General features: G+C 40.4%; 2 protein-coding genes across 6 annotated transcripts in view; one reads left to right on the top strand and one right to left on the bottom strand.

The window, feature by feature from the left end:
• MFN1 (mitofusin 1) overlaps positions 1–21,869 on the top strand; it is a 468,570-nt gene that overhangs the window by 142,234 nt on the left and 304,467 nt on the right. The gene's annotated exons all lie outside the window — the stretch shown is intronic.
• ZMAT3 (zinc finger matrin-type 3) overlaps positions 1,811–21,869 on the bottom strand; it is a 54,583-nt gene continuing 34,524 nt past the window's right edge. For all 5 annotated transcript variants that reach the window (XM_069104822.1, XM_069104819.1, XM_069104820.1 and 2 more), the window contains exons 3-6: positions 19,042–19,161; positions 15,507–15,673; positions 15,262–15,362; positions 1,811–9,835 (exon numbers count right to left, since the gene is read on the bottom strand). In XM_069104822.1, the coding sequence (XP_068960923.1) occupies positions 9,627–9,835; positions 15,262–15,362; positions 15,507–15,673; positions 19,042–19,161 (597 nt within the window). In that variant the 3' untranslated portion in view covers positions 1,811–9,626. The remainder of the gene's footprint in view (positions 9,836–15,261; positions 15,363–15,506; positions 15,674–19,041; positions 19,162–21,869) is intronic.

The following is a 21,869-nucleotide window of genomic DNA, read 5'->3' as shown; positions in this document are numbered from 1 at the left end:
TTCTGCTTAGATAATGGAGGGATACTGATACGTAAATATACCATGTATACAAAAAAAAATCTCAAGAGTACTAATAACTGCAAGGACCAGAAAAGGACTCATATAGGCAGCATCATCTGAACTGTATGTTGAAAGCAGCTCAGGATTCTTCTAGGAGGGGGCGAAGGAGTACATTTCAGTAAGAACTTATGTAGATACATGGAGGGGGGAGATGCAATACATATAGGGCCTAGCTAACAGGCCAACTGGACTGAAATGGAAAGGAACCACAGGAAATGGGAATGAAAGATAGGTAAGAATTACACAGAGGCACCCTAGAGAAATGTAAGCCTCAGAGTTTTAGAAGCGTCAATCTTGAACTAGACATAAGATTAGGAAGATTCATGGATAAACAGAGTCCCACAGCTCCCTCTGTGGTCTCTCATTGGCTCCTGAAGAACGATCAAGTCTTAGCCATATCACTGGAGTCGCACCAAGAATGATAGGTGGAAGGAAGAAAGGAATGATGTGATAGATGATTAATTAGATCCCTATTTTATTCCAATCACTATTAATTAATAAGTTTGGCATGATCCCACAGTGGTAATGATTATAAGTTCTGTATAATAGGCTCCAAAGCTGTCAACTGTGGATTCTAAATTCATTTGCTTAATCATATGAAGCTAACTAGAGGCCCTCTACCCTTGTTTTTCCTTGTTATGGTGACCAAGTCCAGCATGGCAGAGGTGACTCAATTACATGGAAAGTCCCCAAGTTATTTTTGTTGTCCCTCCATCCCTCATCATCCCTTTATTGCCCAACATAGGGAGATGACCATGAGCATTTGACCAACAAGTGGCCCTGTTTGCTGGCCTGTGGCCTGCAGCCTGCCAACCAGTCCATCAGCCTATGTAGATATTTTGACATCTGTTTATCAGCCCAGTCCATCAGTCTGCTCATCAGCTTAGCAGGACCTCCTGGAAAATCAAGATAAGTCTGTCAAGATCTGTTCATTAGCCCATTCATCAATGGGATTCTGTATTTAGTGTAGATACTCCTGGAGGGTCAAGGGCAAGGTCTACCAACGAGATTGTGTTTTTAGTTTGCTTCATCAGTATTGTTTCAGTGCCAAGTACTATAAAACTAAGGCTGTGGAGGAAGAGGGCATCTCAGATCATGAGGAAGCTCTGAGGTCCACTTCATTAGAGGGGACCATGGACTCTTCAGTAAAGTGCCGCTGGCTCAGAGCTCTGCCTCAGTTTGGGACAAGTTTGGACCCCATAATGGGCATTTATTAAGGTCCTGCTATGTGCCCCAGCACTATGTCAAGTGATTTACAAACATTAGCTCATCGGACCCTCAGAACCATCCTGGGAGGTAGATGCTATTATTATCATCTCAATTTTACAAAGAAACTGAAGCAGACAGTGGTTAAAGTGACTAGTCCAGGTTCAAACAGCTAGTGTCTCAGGCTAGATTTGAACTTTGAGTCTTTTCTGACTCCAAACCCAGAACTCTATCCACTGTACCACCTAAGCTATCTCTGGGTGAATGTAGATTTGCAGAATATCATAAGAGCATAGGATCACAGATATAGTTAGGAGAAATCTTAGAGATCTAGTCCAAACCCCTCATTTTGCAAATGAAGAGAGTAAGACCCAAGTAGATCAAAAGACTTCCCCATGGTCACAGAGGTAGTAAGCAAGATTGGAACCCAGGTCCTCTCTCAAATTGGTACTCTCTCCAGTGGACCATGCTGTCATATTGTTAATCAGTATTAACCATTTCTTTTGCCCTTCAGTCTCCAAATCACGACCAAAAAAAGTGCAGGTGAGGCTCAAATTAGTTTTATTAAACTGTGACACAAAACACCTGTTGTAACTTCAAGCCTTTACTAAAATGAGGACAGAAATGAGGCCAGAGCACTAAGTGAAAAGGAGCCAATAACAAGCAGTTACATCTTAAACATGTCCCAGGTTGTATATTAAGCAGTGATCAAAGGAAACAAAACAACCCCTCCCCACCCCCCCCAAAATATATTAAAGAACAATGTTAATTTCACAATTCACATTTGGTTGGTTTTAATCCTGACACCTGTCATTTGTGCAGTCCCCAAACACAAGAGAAATTTCTCAAATGGGGAATAAGCATTGCGCCCCTACGTCTCTGTGCAACATTTATGGCAAAGTTTAGGGGACAAGATCTACCTTCCTGATGTTTCGACTGAACTCTTCAGTCAGATTTTAGACCATTGATGTAGCACTAGAGAAAGCACAATAATGCTTCTACATCAACAGTTCTTTAAAATTCCCCCTAAAATCTCACCAGAATTCTGTTCTCCAGCTCAAAAGCACTTCTGTGCTCGAGTCAGAGCTTAGTACTATAAGCAACCTCAGGAGTGCTTAGGGATCTAGGGCATACATTCACTGACACTGCTTTCAGGTCATAGCAAAACTAGGGGCATGGGGTACACTGTCTACCATACTCTGACCTAGTCTGCATAAGGCATCACTAAGCAGATGTAGCATACACAAACCCAACTGCTTCCATGCATTGGGAGGTACCCCTCTTTTCACAAAGGTAAACATCAGCAAATGCAGAATTACCATTTAATTCCTGCAAAATGGCACCCTGAGTCACAGAAACAGAGAAGACTTGCATGTGTTTTTAAAGCAACAAGACAACAAATGACCTCCCATGTGAAAATGGGATTTCTGTCTATAGGAGAACCTAGAATAAATAGGTTGTTTCCCATCCAGATTCACAGTCAAGAACCATAAGCAGGGTTCCAGACGGGGATTTGTTCTCAGTACCACCTATCATGACACTTGAGGCTCTGTGATTTTGTTTTCTATAAAAATACATTATATAAAGAATAAATATACACAATGACATAACATTGATTTTCACTAGTGAGGGGGTCACTAACACACACTTACAGAGAAAGAGGAAGGATTGGATTAAGAGGGTTATTTGGAATGCAAAATAAGGTTTTATAAAAGGCAACTGTCAACACTATGGCTTCTAGCACTTAGAGAAAGGAGGAGTGAATGTGATGGTCAGTGGTTTCTTCCCCTACATAGGCAGGGCTTGAAGTGCCTTTTTTGGTCCAAACCTGTGATTTCACTGGTGCAGCCTAGGATCACACAGCCAATTATGTTTCTGAGATTGACTTGAACCCAGGGTTCCCCCGACTCTGGGTGAATCTCTGGGTGTTATCTACAATAACATGCTGCTGACTCTGAGTGAATCTCTGGGTGTCATCTAAGATAACATGTTGCCAGTCTGAATTAACTATATTAATCCTTCAGGACTAAAAAGAAGTTTAAAAAAAAAAAAATTTACAATAAAAAAGAAAATTCCAATAAGTAAAACACATTTTCTTATCATCCTTTTGTGGGCCCAGTGGCAGTGTTCAGTGGCTTTGAAACTGAGTCATATTATCTGAGGCAAGGAGTACACATTAGGAATTTCTAAGATTTAATTCTGGCTCAGTGTTTCTCCCTTATTCACTAGGCCCCAGGCCAAATCAGCCAGGCTTTTGCCCACCAAGCAGACATAAATAATAAAATATGAGGATATGCAATGGTACTCATTAATGTCTAGAACAGCACTAGGGAAATGCTCTATGTATCATTAATAAGGCTTGTGACTTGGAGTATAGTGCAATCAGCATTCAATTATCTGCCCTCACCTCTGCCAAAGGAGTTTTGACGGTTAGAGTCCTTGGTCAGTCCAAACACTGCATTGAAGTCACTGGTTCCAATCTTCCAACCTCCCAGACATTTTACTCCAGCAGCTGAAACCTATTCACCTCAAAGGGTCTGTCTCACCTCATCTCTCTAGTCTTTTGTTCTCAGGCAAAAGAAATTCTCAAGGTAGCCAAGCACTCAAAAGAAGGGAATAAACGGGAGGTAGAAAAGCAACTTGGGACAAAGCTCAAAGTAAATAATCAGTCCAAAATCATCAAGAGTTGACAGAACCATAGGTTAATTCCCAAAGGTCATTTTTTTTAAATCTCACAATAAGGGAATAAATTCTTATTTTTAATTTTAGGAAACCTGAAGATGGCATTCTTAAAAATGATCACAACCAAGGAACTTCCTGTTCTGGTGGGAATTTGTCTCCATGCATTCCATAGATACAAAGCAGAAGCTTGGAAAAGTGCAGTCCAAAAGAAAATCCATTAACCTAACTTCCTCATCAAGGTTTACATGGTACCTTTAAACAAATGGTAATGTCTCAAAGGTGGAAGTAGATTTACAATACAGGCTTATACCTGAAAGTGGGCAGGTAATTAAGAACCAAAAATGAAATGAAGCAGGAAAACAGAGTCCTCAGATCTGTAAAAACAAGCAAGTTCAATTCACGACAGCAGAGGATACCCTTTCCAACATATCTCATTGGCAAACATATAACCATGATCCCTCTGGAACAGATAGGTTAATTAAAAGAATGTAAAAATTAAGAATACTGCAAACATTAAACTGAATTCCCCCACCCCAATTTACATTTAAAGATAAGGGGAAAATATATATCATAATGGGTGGCGGGGGTGGGAGTTAGCATTGTCACTGTGGGAAAACTGGGTTAATTTTCAGGAGCTACTTTATGGTGGTCTGGTGTGTGGTCAATATGGACTCAAGGTCCATTTAGTATTGATCACACTAGGATTACATGCAATAATAATGTTGGCATAAAGGATTGCACAAACCTACTTAGTTCCAGGTTGTCAATCTCTGGATTCAAACTACCCCAGGATGGGCTTCATCAGTTTCTTCTCTCTTGGGGTTTGTGAGCACTTGCCAAAGGCACTTGTAGTCTGGGCTTTAAGCAAGCATGTCTGCAGGTTCTCAAATGCACTACTATTGTGGGAGGCAAATGGGTATGTGGGTGAAGGCACACACAGCAGTAAATGGAGACCTGGTCTGGAAGCCAGGAGAGTCTGGGTTAAAGCACTGCCTTTGATATTTTTCCATGACCTTAAGCAAGTCACTTAACTTCTAAGACTACAGAGTTGAAGAGAAGGACCAGCTTCATTCACCTGGCTATGCTCTAGACCAGTGAAATCACAAGTTTGATCCTTATCCCTATCTTACGTGGGAGGAGGGACTCCTGGATGAACTTCTTCAATGAGCCTTTCCCTCAAAATGAGGAGAAATTGTCACATAGGTCATTAGCAGTTTTTTGAGAAAACATTTAACCATATGTCTGGGAACTGGTGAAGAAATTCAACATCAAAATGAAAGGCTAGTACGATTTGGGGGGAAGGGGTCCCCAAACCTGTGATTTCATCTTTGTATGGGACTTTGGCTATGGAAGTTAATTCTACTAATTTACACCAACAATTTATAATCTTAAGATTTGTTTAGGGTAAAAGGGCCCCTAACTCTCTGGTCCAGGATCACAAAACCAGAAATAGGACTTGAATCCAGGTTCTTTTGACACCAAGGCCAGAACTCTATACACCAGGCCATGCTGCCTTTCAATGACAATTTTTTTTAATAGATTTTTTTTTTATTTGTGAACTTCAGGAAGATCAGGCTATTTTTTTAAAATAATAATTTTAATCTTATGGGTTAGTCCTTTTTTTTTATTTCTACCTGCAAGTTTTCTTTAAACTTCTTATAATAATCAGTATAACTAATAATACTAGTTAGCCACTTTATGTCAATGGAGTCAGTAATATTAAGTTGTAGTGTCTCAAGCAAGGTACCTCCTATCTGGCCTCTCAAACGTTACTTTCAGAAATCCAGAGTTAAAATCTAAGGGGAAAAGTGGTTCCAAATTCCCTGGCTACTCATCTAAGGAGGGCAGATGTAGGTATGAGGGATGCTTTCATCTGCCTTCTAGGAAGTAAGCTGGCAACAGGGCTGCCCACTTAACCTGCCTCTTAAGGACCATCTGATCCCTTTATGCAACTTTCTATGCTCATTTAAGTAGGTCTGAAGCCCCTGTTCTAGAATATAAGCTCCCTGGGGGCAGAGCTTGTTTTTGCCTTTGTTTGTATCCCAAGGGTTTAGCACAGTACCTGGCACCTAGTAAACACTTAATAAATGCTTATTGACCAACTGATCTGCATGAAGGTTCTATGGAACAGAGAGACCTGGAAACTCTAGCCTTTTAACCTGCACAGTGCAAGAATGAGCTGCAGCACCTCTAACTCTTCATTGTGACCACTTTCTTTTCAAAAATCTTATACAGCTTTACCAGCTAAAGTTACAAGGAAAAACCAAGAAAAACAAAAATGTTTTTCCTAAGTAAATGACAAAAGAATGACAAAATGAGAAAAGCTCCCTGGGCACCTCACAGAATTCTCTGCAGCCAAGAAGGACAAAGGAACAAAGCAAGATGGACAGCATTACACCTGCTGGATAAAGCACAAGAGATCCAAAAGAAGAAAGTAATCTTAAGTTATTTCCTGTTTTAGATAGAGGAGACGGCATTACATAATACATGTGGTTTTCTTTCCATTTAAAAAAATGTCAATGAGCTAACCTTTGAAATGGGCCAGTTTGACAACTGGTTGTCCTTGGAACCATAACAGTGAACAAAAGCTGAGATGTTAAAACATCACGTTCTAATGCCACTTTCTGAACACAAATTCTCTAGGTTCAAAATGGTTTTCCATTCTTTCAGATGACCCCTGAAATCCACTAACTTTCTCTGACTAAACCAGGGGTCCTTAACTTTTTTTTAAGATGGACGCCTTTGGCTGTCTGGTGAAAACTATGGACCCCTTCTCAGAACAATTTTTAAATGCATACTATAAAACAGCTAGGATTGCAAAGGAAACCAATTATACTGGAAAAGCGCCATCAAAATATTTTCAAAAGATTCACAAACTCCAGCTTAAGGATACATCAAACTGAACACTTCCAGGACTTTAGACCAACAACCTTTCAGACGCTGAGCATATCTGTGAGCATTTGCACACACGCTCACACATACACACACACACACACACAGAAACACAAACACACATGCACCCCACAAATACTAATGTGAATCTGGGGAGCAATGGGACTGAAACCCTAAATCATTTTATAGTAAAAGCAGGGTTCAATTTAAAAAAAGAAAGACAATTCAGCAATTCGCTCATCCCATTGCTCAGAGTACCACCTGGAGAGGAGGCTACATGACCTGAGAGAATGTAGTCCTAGAAAGGAGGGGTGTAAGTGTGAGAATTTACAATTCTTGTGCAGACTTATATTAATTCCAAGATATGCTACCAAGTAATTTTGGTCATTCTCCTCTTAAAATATCATGCATGTATAATTCATTGCAAAAACAGACTCCAAATTGGAATCTACCTTTGGGATTCTTCCAATGGGCAAGGAATGGAACCAGTATGAATGACAATGAGCAGTGCTCAGCAGAAAAACACTGGAGTCTGAAAAAGTAAGACTGAATTGTTAAAGGCAATTGTTCCCTGCCTAAACTGCTGGCTCTTTTTTAGTGCAAAGAAATTAAAGCTGGGACAAAATTATAGCTAGCAAGAGCTAATGTCTTTCATACAACTTTCTTTAAAAAAAAATTTTTTTTAAACAAGGCAGGCACAAATGAACCACATTTTTGAGCTCCACTGGGAGCCTACATTCCTTAAGCCATCTAGGCTCATCCTTTGATGGGAAAACAGGTCCCAAGGGGAAGGTGCTTATTTAAAGTCACACAAGTAAAAAGAAAATTATAAGTAAATAATGAATAAGTACATTTCCAGTACATGGAGCAGCTGGATGGTTAGAGACAAAAACTCAATTCCATTTCATTCGTAAATGCATAACTAAAGAAGAGTGCAATCCAACTTCTGTAAAAATAAAATCAGCATCCAGCATTTTTTTCATAGGGTTTTGAAATAAGAAGCCAGGCAAGTTCTTTTGAAGACCTCAAACAAAAACTAAGCATCCTGACATACAATAGGAGATAGAACTTTCAGATTCACAGAATTGAATCACCAACACAAGAATATTACATATATAGGCAGACCATTAGCAGCAAAGGAAAGAACTCATTGGTCAATGGGAAAGACCCAAAAGAACCCTCAATTTCTCATTTTTTGAGGCAGATCTATAATGCTGGTTTTTTTTCTTAAAACAAAGAGGACAGAGACCTCCAAAGAGGTCACAAAGTTTATCATACTTCTGTCTCTAGAAATACCTATCTCTCAATCCCTCTACCATTTTTTTGTAGAAAGCAGGTCCCTAGGCTATCATCCAATTTGTCCCTAAGTTCAAGTATTAAATGAAGAAACTACAGTACTTTGAAATTGATCTCATATTCTACTTGAAGGAAATCAGAGAAGGATAAGAAAAATTATAAGAAAAGCTGAGGGGTGTGTTTAATTGAATGAGCAACAAAAGATAAGAACTGGACAAATGCTACAATCTAAAATCAACTTTACAGAGAAAACTGTCTTTTAAGGGAACTTTTAGCCTTGGCCCTTTTTATTTTACAAGGAGCAAAAGGTGAGAAAATAGCACTGAAGGTATGGTCTTTCTGAGACATGAAGTAAATCATTTCACCCCACAGGAGAAAGCACTACAGAAGTTACCCATGCTCCTATAGAAGAGCAGAAGGAAAGAGCAGTCAGACGGGGAAGACGAGGTGCAGGGAGATGCCTAATTCAATGATCGGACACGCACAATATTCTAGAATGATTGTAGTCATTCCAGAGAAGATAAAGCATAAAAGGAAAGGTAACCAAACACGGTGCATTTAAATGCAGAAATGGTGGAAATTAAAATACATTTTTTTATCCTGCTTTATTTACAGAACAAAACACAGTAGGTATCCCTTAGAACATCAAGTAGGTCCAGCCTAGGAAATATAGAGGGTGAGCATGAAATTGTTCATAACTTCCATGAAATAGCCCAAATCTTATGGCCAGGAACTCCCACACAAGTGCATACTATTACACAGCATAATACAATCCTTGGATTGAAAACTGAAACAATCATTCATACACGCACTTAACCATTTTTTAAAAGCTCAGGGGTTATTTAAAGTTGTTTGAACCTCAAAAAACCCACAGCACAGCTGAGAACTACATACAAACAAGCTGATTAAAGTTGAAAAATATGTATCTATGAAGCAGAAGGCAGTGATAGAGAGGTGGAAGGCAGGCAGAGATCAGAAATGGAAAATGAAGCCTGGCCACTAGGAGTGTGGATTAGATGTGTTGGAGTGCAATGAAATTCACACAGTGGGCAGACCATTATAGTTCTATGAAGAGATCACATTATAACAGGAATTAAAGTGTCAGGAAAGACTCTGAAGCCATTTATGTCAATCATCCCAATCATTCTGTACCAAGATGGTAGCCCACATAAAGGCATGGAAGAACTGAAATCTACACTTCACTTCATCTAGTCAGTTTCCAAAGCTACTTCCCATATGTAAGGCCACATGCCTTCTGAAGATTAGCTAAATAAAACTAACCTGAAAACCCATCATGACCCAAAAAGCTCATTCTTTTTTAATCAGATTTTAACGCCTCAAGGTGCCATTAGGTTTATAGATATCTACATGAAAGCAGAGGCATGTATTCATGTCAAAAATGGCCACAAAGCAGGACAGGTTGACAGAAGGCAAAAGAAGCAAGCAAGACAAACTGCTTTATCTGAAACGACAATCAGCAATGGGCTTCACTATAAGTAGCCCAGATTCTCCATCTCATTCCTGTACCGCTGCTCGGACACCTTGCTCTTATGTTGTTTACTTTCTAAATGCTGCCGAAATTCCATCTCTTCACCAGCACCAGCATTGCACATGGAGCAGTAAAACTGGCCGCTGGGGGTGACACACATGGCAAGGTCACGGGGAATCCACTGTCGAGATCGAGGATTGAAGTATGGTCCTATTGAAACAGACACAAAAGGATAAAGAGGAAACACAATTGAGACGGCTGGGCAAGATTTCAGAAGTACATGGTCAATAAACAAAGCCATAAACTATATGTTTGTAAATTCAGCTTTAAACTAGACAAAATGTGCAGGGAGTTATAAAAGCTAGCATTTATATAGTGTGAAAGAGGAGTGTTTAATACATATTATTTCCTTTGATCCTCACAACAACCATTTAAGGAAATGGAGTCTAGGAGAGGTGAAATGTCTTGCCCAGGGTCACATAACCAGGAAGTATCTTCGACAGGATTTGAACTCAGGAACCTTATGGACTCCAGGTTCAGCACTTTATCTACTATATCACCTAGCTGATCCAAAACAAAAAAAAATTTAGTTAGTGTATGTTATATGGTGATTCAAGGGCCTCATTGTTGTATGGAGATGACCCTGGTCTACCAAAGGCTTTGCCAGTGAAACCCAAGTTCCTTTCGGTCCTGTGAAGCTGGCAAAGCTTCCACTATAGTCCTAGTAAAAGATCATGTCTCCTGCCCATGAGCCAACCTAGCCTCCAAATATTGAAGCTTTTGGCCATGGTAACCCAAGAAGCAAAAAGACTACATTTTAACAGCTCACCTTTAGAGTGCTCTACCATTTGCAAAGTCCCTTCCTGACAATAACCCTTGAGTCATGGCTTCACAGTATGTAGTTCAAGTATTAATATCCCTTTTCTACAGCTCAGCAAACAAAATTAGAGAGGCTATAGTCACACAGCTATTAAATCAGAAGAATTAGGCCTCCAAGTCTGGAGCTCACATCATGACACCAAATTCACTCCTTGTACAGGACAGAATTATCCAACCTCTTCCTTAAAGGGATACATTTCATCCAATCCTCAAATATCTTAAATGTTTTGTTACACTAAACAAAGGAAAGGGGCGGCTAGGAGGCACAGTGAGTAAGAGTGCCGGCCCCGGAATCAGGAGGACCAGAGTTCGGTTCCGGCCTCAGACACTTAACACCCACACAAAAAAAACTAGCCATGTAACCTTGGGCAAGTTACTTAACCTCAATTGCCCTCCAAAAGGCAAAAAATAAAACAAAATAATAAAAAAAATAAAGGAAAACAGAAGATGCTGGAGAAAATACTAGAGAACTAAGCAAGGACTCTTCTTGAGATCACAAAAAGTTCCTTTTAATTCCTGTAAGATTTGCCCCCTCTATTTCCCTCCAAAAACAAATGTTTCACATTAATATGGAAAATGCCTAATGACTTTAATTTTTTAACCGATGGATTCTGGGGGTCATGGAATTCTTCTTCCTGATTAAGCAAACACATAAGCAAGATCAGATGATGAACTATAAGACAAAAGATAGTCTTTCATCAAGAAAATAGATGGTAACAAAGGGCCTTCCAGATGGTAAAAGTGTTTCTGCAAGGCAGGGAGCCCAGACTTACAAGGGGGCTGGCAGCCACCCGTAAGAATGGGTAGGTCAAAGAGGGAGAGGAGCAGAACTCTGTAAGCCTCACTAGCTGCTTACCACAGCACTTTCCTATAACAGAAACAGCAAGTAGTGAGCCAAGCCAAACCAATCACCTGGTCCCTATAAAAAGAGTTGCAGTCTACCCAGATAACTGCTCTGCTCCAGACTCCCTCAGGGGGATCAAACCTTGAAAGGTAGGAGTGCAAATCTAATATCATCAAGATTTAACCAACAGATCTTATCTTCACAAGCCACTGGACCCAAGATTTACTTATCTCACCTTTTTTCCAACGTATCTTCTGCCTATACCATCTTCTTCATAAGAATTGAGGATAAGGACTAGATTGGTGATTTCATTGGTTAGAGATACTGAGAACATTGAGAATGTGAGTTGCCCCAGGTCACACAGCCAATATGTGTCAGAGGCAGGACTTACAGGATCTTTTTACAGATAATGAGACTGAGACAGGTTAAGTGGCTTACAAAGAGTCACAAAATCAATATGTATCAGAGGCAAAACTTAAAAGATCACAGAGCACAAGATCACAGATTTAGAGCTGAAAGGTCACTAAAGCCAATGCCTTCATTTTACAGATAAAGAGACTGAGGCTGAGATTCTAAGTGACTTGCCGAGGGTCACACCGCTAGTAAATGTCTGAGGCACTTTAAGCCCAGATCTTTCCAACTCCGTGTCCAGCACTCTATCCCCTAAACACCTTGAACACAGGCCTTCCTGGCATCCAGATTACATCTCTATGCATTGAACAACACTGACTCTTTTGCCTTCTTCATCTCTTCATTTTTTTTCTATATCCTCCCACTCACAGTCCTCACTGTCCCTTCAAAGACACCATCATTAGAAATGGAGAGCAATGAGAAATGACTCTAAAGCAAAGAATCTGCATTCTTAGATACCTAATCAATACTTAAGCATATTGCCTGGTGTCCTCTTCAAAGTGACTATCTGTGAGACTATCTCCTTATGCTGACAACGGTGTCACTGCTCAATGCATCTGGGGGGACTTCTCTTCCAGAACTGCCCTCAGTGCCTCTAAAGGTTTGAACATGTAACTTTCCCTGTTTCATTGACCCTGTTTTCTCCAGGATAAAACACAATCTCCTCTGTTGCCCACACAACCACCAGTTACCATTTACAGCTTACTATATATGCTACCACACTAAGATCTACATACATGACTTGCTCTCTCAACTGGAAAGTAGAGTGTTCAAAATAGAAGTGGAAAGGAAGGGATAGACGTGAGACATGGGAATCCTTCTAGCCCTAAGCGATGGCAGAGGTAGAACCAATATAACTTTGCGACTGGCCGGATGCCTAAGGTGGATGAATGGGAAGGGTCAAAGATAACTCTAAGACTGTGAGTTTGGATCACTGGGAGGACAGTGGGAGCCTCAAAAGCAACAAGAAAAACGTTAGAGGAAGAAATAAACTTCAGAAGAACATTTTAAGTTCAGGTCGCATTGCGCTGAGTTTGTGGGACCAACAGGACAGCCAGGTAGACATATCTAGCAAGTAACTAAAAAATAAACAAGCTGGGACAAAAGCTTCAGGGAAATGGTGGGTGGGGGTGAGAACACCAAGAAGGAAGATAGACGGAAGATGGCGGGGCTCTAGAGTGGAACCTTGAGAGCTGTTAGGAGCCACAAAGATAAGGCTGCAGCGACAGTCTCACTTTCTCCTGAGTCTCCTACTTCCCTTTGACACTTAGCTAGTCTTCCGTCCCTCCTAGTCAGGACAGCCAGGAAAACAGAAAATCCAGCAGTCAATGGTTCTCTCCCCTTTCTCTCCAAGTCCACTAATATACACATATAATACAGGCGTATTGGTGTGTACCAGAGATTTCACTGGCATACATGGTTACCTGGAACAATCTCCCAAACAATGCAGATGATCAAATAGTATGCAATTTATAGGCTTAAGAGAGTTACCTAAGGCAACTGAGAAGTTAAGTAACTTGTCCAGGGCCACACAGCCAATAGGTATCAAAGGCAGGACTTAACACTATGTCTTCTAGACTCTAAAACCAACTACCTATCCAGTACACAAGGCTGCTTCCCTATATGCATATATAAATGCACAGATTACAAAACTGGACTCAAAAAATTAAGTTGTAATTATACAAATGCAAAAGCTATTTTTGCTCTGGAAGACCCCTACTGCTTTTGAATGACTCTCTCTCTCTCTGCCTCCACTAGGAGCCACTGATCCTATTTCCCTATCAAAAAATTCAGGAATGGGGTGGCTAGGTGATGCAGTGAATACAGCACTGGCCCTGGAATCAGGAAGATCTGCCTTCCCCCCTCCAAAAAAAAAAAGTTCAGGAAGTGGGGCAACTAGGTGGCACAGGGAATAGAGCACCAGCCCTGGAGTCAGGAAGACCTGAATTCAAAACCTGCCTCAGACACTTGACACACTTACTAGCTATGTGACCTTGGGCAAGTCACTTAACCCCCACTGCCTTGCCTCCCCCCACTCCAAAAAAAAATGTTCAGGAAGGATTTGAATTTAAGAGGTAGGAGTCTAAGAATAAGAAGTAATGTTGAACAGGTATCAAAACACATATCTCTCTTTTCTTCACAGAAGTGGGAGAGGATGGGTAAAGAATGTTGTGTATACCCAATCACAGCCATATTGTGCAACAACTGACCTTGACAGACTTAGTCCTTCTCAGCAATGCAAGGAGCTAAGAAAACTCCAAAAGACTAAAGATGGAAAATGCTGTCCACATCCAGAGAAAGAACTCTTGAAGTCTGAATGCAGAGGGAAGAAGACTATTTGCTCTCCTTTCTTTTGTTGTTTTATTTCTTCTTTCTTGCAGTTCTTCCCATTAGTTCTAACTCTCCTCTACATGATGACTAAAGTGAAAATATGTTTAATACGAATGTATAAGTAGAGTCTATATCAGATTGCACACTATCTTGGGGAGAGGGAAGGAGAGGCTGGGGGAGAAAATTCAAAACTCAAAATCTTATGGAAATGAATGTTAAAAACTTAAAATGAATTAATTATTTTTTATATGTTGTATACACTAGCAGACTTAGTTACTTTGTTAGTCAATTTTGCTTAATGGTTTTTCTTTGTTAAAGAGTATATGCTATTAGGAGAAAAGAACATATCAGAATATGCCTAGAGAGGTTAAAAAGAAAATCCTGAAATAAGCTGATGGAGATCAAATTATCCACCTGGCAAATATTAGAGGAAACAGATAAGGAAACTGATAAGGAAACCACAATGTGAATGGTTAGAATGAAAGCAATGAGAATTCTACGAAAGGAAAAAAGCAAGCACATTCTACTTCTCACCAATCTAAGTCTGTGAATCAAATATTCCAATTTTCTTCCACAACTTTTTGGTCCCAAAGCAATTTCATTTGCATGAGAAGTATGAGTTCCTTGAGAGCAGAGACTGGTTTTTGAATGGATGAAATGAGATATTTGTAAACCTTAAAGCACCATATAAATGCTAGCTATTTTGATATACAACAATATGTAATAGGAATATCATTATTACTGTAATTATTAGCTCACCTTTCTTTTCATTTCCAGAGCTTAGCATAGGATCTAGCACATAGTAGGCATTAAATAAATACTTATTGACTTGGAATTTCCTGTACAGATACAGAACAGCCCTTCATAACTTAGCCTTAGAAAGCTGCCTGATATTGAAAAGGAAAGCAACAGGCCCACAGTCAGTCTCACACACACACACTCACACACACACACACACACACACACACACACACACACAGCCAGCATCAGACTGGACTTGAACCCTGGTCTTTCTGACTTCAGGGCTACCACTCTACCCACAATGCCACACTGACAAAGGAATTACTACTCCAAAAATTATCAGGGTGTGTGATGAGAAACAAAAATAATTTTTTTCAGACAAATTCTCTACACTGGCTACAGGCAAATTAGGAGGAGACATCTAAGGTACCTGTATTATTTTGAAGAGCATATGCATTCCTCCTATTTTGCATCATTTTATATTCATTCCCTTCTTTCCGGGTCCTCCGTTGACTCACCTCTGATGAATCCCTGAAGATAAAAAATGGGAAAAGGGGGTGATGGGGAAAGGATGGAGACAGAGATGTGACTACAAGTCCATTCCAAGTAGCATGTCTTGTCCACAAGCCCCACACACTAGGTCGGCAGACTTAGACCAACTTGGGTGATACCTACAAAGACACGTTGTTTTGGGCCTCCACCAGACGTGTCCTCCTGGCGTGATTCTTCCCTTTGTAGTGAGCCTGGGCCACAGCAAGGGAGCTAAAGGAAGCATCACAGAGCTTACAGTAATCGTTCTCAGTGGCCCTGATCACTCTGCCGCTGGGTTTGGAGATTTCCACCTGACAACAGAGAAGCAACAGGGGGAAATGGTATCATCTGATAGAGAACTCACAAGGAAGCTGGGTTCTTTGGCCCCTCTCAAGGGTCTCCCTTAGCACTGAACAACCACCTCAGGGATTACAGTATCATGGAAGGAAAGCTGAAAGAGACATCCAACCCCTTTACTTTATAGATGAGGATTTTTAGGCCAAGATGGGTAGAGTGACCTTAAGGTCACGTAGGTAAAGAAGCCCCTGGGCAAGTCATTTAATCTCTCCATGCCTCAGTTAATGATCTCTAAAATGAAGGGCTGAGACTGGATGGCATCTGAGGCCCCTTCCAGTTCTAAATCTATGATTTTATGGTCCTAAGTGACAGAGTCAAGATTCAAACCCAGATCCCTTAACTCCAACTACAGCACTCTTCCCATGCTACCTAAGAATGAGGTCTTTAATATCCCTCTATGACCCTTGTGGAGTCACACAGGATTCTCGGCTCCCTTCTTAGGAAATCTGGAGAAGCACAGTTTAGTTTAAACTCCTTTCAAAACAAAAGGAATAAGATCCTTTTATTCTCACTGGTAGGAGGTCTTGGCTCTTTAAAGAAAGAAGATAATTTTCTAATTGTGATTTTGTGTTACAACGCTTTACCTATACTTAAATATGTGAACAGATGATTACCCTCCTTACGGAAATAAGAAAAAGAATTGAAATTATGGTGGAGTAAAAACTGAGATTAGATATCAACCAAAGCTTTGAAAATAAGGCCTAAGAAACCTTACCAGGAAAAAGTTAAATAAGTCTCATCTCAGAATTAACTGGGGGGAAGGGGAGGAAGAGGGGAAGACAGAGGCAGCTAGGTGGCTCTGCAATGGATAGATTGCTTGGCCTAGAGTGAGGAACACCTGAGTTCAAGTATAGCCTTGGACATGTTATTAGCTGTGTAACCCTAGGCAAGTCATTTCACCCTGCTTGTCTCAGTTTCCTCATCTGTAAAATGAGCTGGAGGAGGAAATAGCAAAGCAAGTCTAGTATCTCTACCAAGAAAACCCCAAATGGGGTCATGGAGAGTTGGACATGATTGAAATGACTAAACAAGGACCAGGGAGTAAGCAAGCATGAAAGCAGAATGAGCACAGTCTACGCCTAAGGTTTCATCCATGAGTTACCAATGTGGAAGCCCCTCTACCAATGAGGATCAGCAGCTTATCTCTAACTCACAGTCTGTAAGAGTGTCTGAGACACTGAGGGGTAAAGTAACTTGTCCAGGGTCGCACAGCAATATGCAACAAAGGCAGTCCTTAAAACCACACCAAAGCCAGCCCCTCTATTCACTACACTGTGTAGTCTGTCACAATCAGTGACTAATAACAAATATTTTCTGAATGCCTATTGCATACAAAACCCTATGCTCTATACCCCAAGACATCAATAATAATAAGAACAGCCCCATATAGACAAAAATATTCATATCAGAAATACCTGTAGTAGCAAAAACAAAGTGGATGCCCACTAGGGAAGAGTTAAACAAATCATGGTACATGAACATCATAAAATCTTACTGTGCAGCAAGAAACAATGAAACTGATGAATACAGAGAAATCTGAAAAGACATATGAACTGATGCAAAGTGAAATTAAGAGGAGAATGAGGAAAACAATACACACCACACACACACACACACACACACACACACACACACACACACACACACAATCTCCAAGACTAAAAAAACATCCAGCATGAATGGAACTGAGGCCCAAACTCAGGTGTGGCAGTGGGGACAGAAAAGGAGGGGCTGTTGATATGTTTCTGGAAAACTTACAAGCCTTGATAGTGACTGTCTAAGAGGACCAGAGAAGATAAATATGGTCCCATGCTTTCAAATCTAGGTTACTTGGAGATGATGACATAATTAACCAAAAGTCAGGAAGAATGGTTTGGGGTTAGAGGGCAGTAGGGATGACTCAATTAGGAGAACACTAAAAACCCTACCAAAATGCTTCTGTACCTCAGTCATTTCCTCTTACCATTTGAGGAAAGCTATACTAAGGCTTAAGCAGCTCCATTCATATCTGTCCAGTGTTCTTCAGTCATGTTGGATGAATTTCAAGTAATTGTCACTTAGCAGAGACATATTCTTTACAGAATAATGGAATAAGAGAGTTAAAGGGTACATCAATGACCACTAGTCCAACCCATCCCCCAAAGGGAACACCCACCCCCCATACCAACTGACAAGTGAACAAATCTGTATCCTGTGTCACCTGAACAACATGCAAGTAACATCAGGACCTGCTCTAACATTCTGGATGAACCCACAGTCTACCTGGGACATCATCAAGGTGAAAACCACTCAACTCAACAAGCCAACCTCTAAAGGTCCCATCTTGATTCAAGGTCCTCTCTTGACTCATGATTCTGCATTGCATTTCTCATATTTCCTAAGAAACTCAAAAAATTTAGCAGTTCAGTAAGGTTGTTTGGTTTAGGGGTATCATTTCATTTTAGGGAGTGGAAAATAGTGTGGGCAGCTAGTATTATTATTCCTACTTTATAGCCTCTAAATTGAAGTGGAAAGGAACAGAATTCCCCCCCCCCCTTCTGCAGGAAGCTGTCTGAAGGCAAGAGTTATTTCACTCTTTCTTGTACCCCCCAGATCCTGGCACAAAAAAGGCACTTAATAAATGATTGCTGATTGGCAGATTGACCGATGGATGTTTTACCCAGCAGTCTATATGATGAATCCAAGGCAGATGAAGGAACAGACTCCTCCTGTCTTGTCTAATTCTCAAATTTACACCCCTGAGCTATTCTTCAAAGATCTCTGAATTTTGGCTCAGAGTTGGATTTAGATTTTCGTTCAAGTTTTTCACTTGATGCTGGAGTCCAGAAGGAGCTTAAATCAGGCTTGCTGCTAGGTAGCCAGAAAAAGGGATTATTTGTGACGGAATGAGGTCCTCCAATGGCACATTCAGGAACAGCCCAGAAATCACTCCTTCCTCTCAGTCTGGCAGACCAGATTTACTTAACCTAGGAAGTGGAAGATTACAGAGACAGACTCCCATTAACTATACTGTCATCACCTATGAGTCACACTCAATGCAGAATCTCCACTACTAAGGCTAGCAAAACTTTGCATCCATCAAAACTGGGCCCCTGAATGAGGAAGGAGAGGCAGGACCACATTTCAGGAACTTTTGGCCACCTATCAGATAATGAGTCTGCAGAAAAAAATTAAACAGCTCTCACTCTTGACTATCCATTAATCTTCCAGCTCCCATTTGCCATAAAACATCTGCCTGAATGGTTTCTCAGTGAGTAAGACAAGAAGATTTTGTTTCTAAGAAAGGTGAGAACTTTCTGCCCAACATCTCTTTCCACCTTACCTGGGGGGGAGCTGGCACAACAGGAGGGGGCACAGGCTCCACTATACTGCTCATTCTGGTAGAGGGTGGACAGCTACTTGCCGCATAGTAATTCCGGAGTTTCTTATTATGATTTTTACCCTAGAAACAAAGTGGCAAGAAGTCATTGTCACCAGGAAAGTTTTCAGTCATGTGAGTCTATATTTTTTTAAATCAACACTCATTCATTCATTCATCCAGCACAGATTAAACACCTACCATGTGCCAGGCTCTATGATGAATAAAAATTACAAAAGGACAAAAGTGAAGCACCCTATAAACTCAAATACTTTTTGAATTAGGAAGATACCATGTATACAGAGATAAGTGGAATACCAAAAATACAAAAAGAAAATACAAAGAACTTCATGTAGGGAAACTATGTCGGGAGGAACTTTAGATATCATCAAGTTCCAGAGTTCTTAACTTTTATGAATTAGAGACCCCTTTGGCAGAGGTAGTCTGGTAAAGCCTGTGGGTCTCTCCTCAGAATAACAGTTTATATCCATAAAAGAAAATACACAGAAATGAACAACCACAAAAACCCCACAAGTCAATGTTTCAAAATTTAAAAGGAACAGATATGAGAAGATGCCTCCACCCCATTCCTTGGCAGACATACATTGCACATGCAGTCTTTTTTTTTCAATGTATTGACCAGTTATATTGATTTTTCCCCTCATTTTCTTTTTAATAAAGATATTATTTGCAATATGGGATGGTTCTCTGAGAGGGGAGAGATACTGGAAGAAATTATGATGATGTGAAAAAAACAAAAGCTTTTTTTAAACTTATTTTAAAATATAAATAAAATGCAAAAGATTGCAAAGGATAGTGATTATATTGAGATAGTTAAAAAAAAATTTTAAGTTCATAGACCCCAGGTTAGCAATCCCTGATCTAAACCAATACCCTCAGATGAGGAAACTGCCTCAGAGAAGGGAATGTGACTTTCCCAAAGTCACACAGGATCTGTACCCACTGAGTCCAGCCCCAATGCACATATTTCATGTTTTCAGCACTACTGAACAAATCACCTCACTGAACTCCATACAGATTCTAGCATGAGAATTGGTTAATTCCTGATCTAAAAGTAGCCAATTAGCTTCTTTATTGTAGTTCAGTCATTTCAGTTATGTCTGACTCTTTGTGCCTTCATTTGGAATTTCTTGGCAAAGATACTGGAGTAGTTTGCCATTTCCTTCTCCAGTTCATTTTACAGATGAGAAAACTGAGACAAACAGGGTTAAGTGACTTGTCCAAGGTCACACAGCTAGTAAGTGTCTGAAGCCGGATTTTAACTCCCTCCTGACTCCAGATGCAGCACTCTATCTAATAAAACAGAAAAGGTGCCGGAGAGGAGATGTTGCACCAAAACCAGGTGAAATGAAATTTGTAAAACTCAGAAAATACATTGAGTTTTCCCCAAGATCCCTGTACTTTTTCTAACTTAAAAACACTCATATGTTACTGCCTGGATAAAAGCTAAGTGCCATTTTCAGTCCTTTCTAATAATTTCAGAAGATCTCAGAGTAAGTTTGAAAGGTTCCCAGAGGCTATCTGATCTAACCTCCCCTCTCATTTTACTAAGGAGGAAACTGAGGCCCAGAGATGCGAAGTCACTCACCCAAGGTCACGTAGGGGTAAGATTTGTCCCCAGGTCCTCCAACTCCAAATTGACTTCTCTAGACATTGTACCATGCTGTTATTGGGCAAGATAATCCAAAGTTATCGATATTTGTCCAGAGGATAAAGTCATCTGACTTCCACACTGTTCTGCTTATGCTCTCATCCCAATTTGTCAGTGTTCCTCTAACACATGCACCAATGGTTAGTGAAAGAAAGGATACAAAGTGATTTGGAGGAGGAGGCAGAAGCCTGAGCAAGCCTTTTTTTTTTATTTTTTCAGATAATGCAAGGAAACAAAACAAGAGGGGTGTAGAGTTCCCTCAAATGTGTGTATTTAAATTATAAAAATTGAAGAATGATTAAGAGGTTTATATTTATAAGTTCAGTTGGGATAGAAAGTCTGGGGAGCAAGATTATGGAGTCCATGATTATCAGGACTTAAGCAGTGCTGACTTCTTATATCTGAGGAGCACTTCAATTAGTAACCAATTCTGTATTATTTGTTTTTTTGTTTACTCTGCTCAGCAGTGTGTATAATGAAGAGTGCTAGATTTGAGAGGAAGAAGAAACCTAGGTTCAAATCCCATCACTGACACTTCCATTTATCCATTCCACAAGCATCGATTAAACTCGTATTGTATACAAGGAATAAGCTACCTGCTAGAAATACAAAGACAAAAGAAAAAATCCCTACTCTCAAGGAACTAACTCTCTCTAGGTCTTAACCAGCTGCATGACCCTGAATAAGTCACTTAACGTCCCTGAGCCTGTCTTCCTCATCTGTAGGACAGGGATGATAATCTCTAAAATATCTGCTCCCTGAGAGGCAGCATAGGGATGATAACCCCTAAATATCTATACCCCCTCCCCAAAAGGGATAGAGGGGCTGGCGTTGGAGTCAGAAACATCTGGTTCTGACACATACTGATTGTGTTTGTGCCTTCTCCAGTCCTAGCAGACATCCCTCTGGGACTAAGTTACAGATACATCACAGTTTGGTCCTGATAGAGAGAGTTTTCACACCAAGAGTTCCCTACCAACAACAAAATTGAAGGGGGAGATTTTTTTGCAAGTATCTGCCTTCCCAGTGTGTTGTCGGGATCCAATGAAATAATGCCTCTCAAGTGAAGGGTAAACCTTCCAGCTATTAGCAGCAGCAGCAGCAAGGGAGGTTGTTAACC

Source organism: Petaurus breviceps, unplaced genomic scaffold, assembly GCF_028583685.1.
Source record: "Petaurus breviceps papuanus isolate PSGF00001 unplaced genomic scaffold, PetGlider_PUasm1.0 688, whole genome shotgun sequence".
In the NCBI taxonomy this organism is placed as follows: domain Eukaryota; kingdom Metazoa; phylum Chordata; class Mammalia; order Diprotodontia; family Petauridae; genus Petaurus; species Petaurus breviceps.
This window is presented reverse-complemented; position numbering and strand designations above follow the sequence as displayed.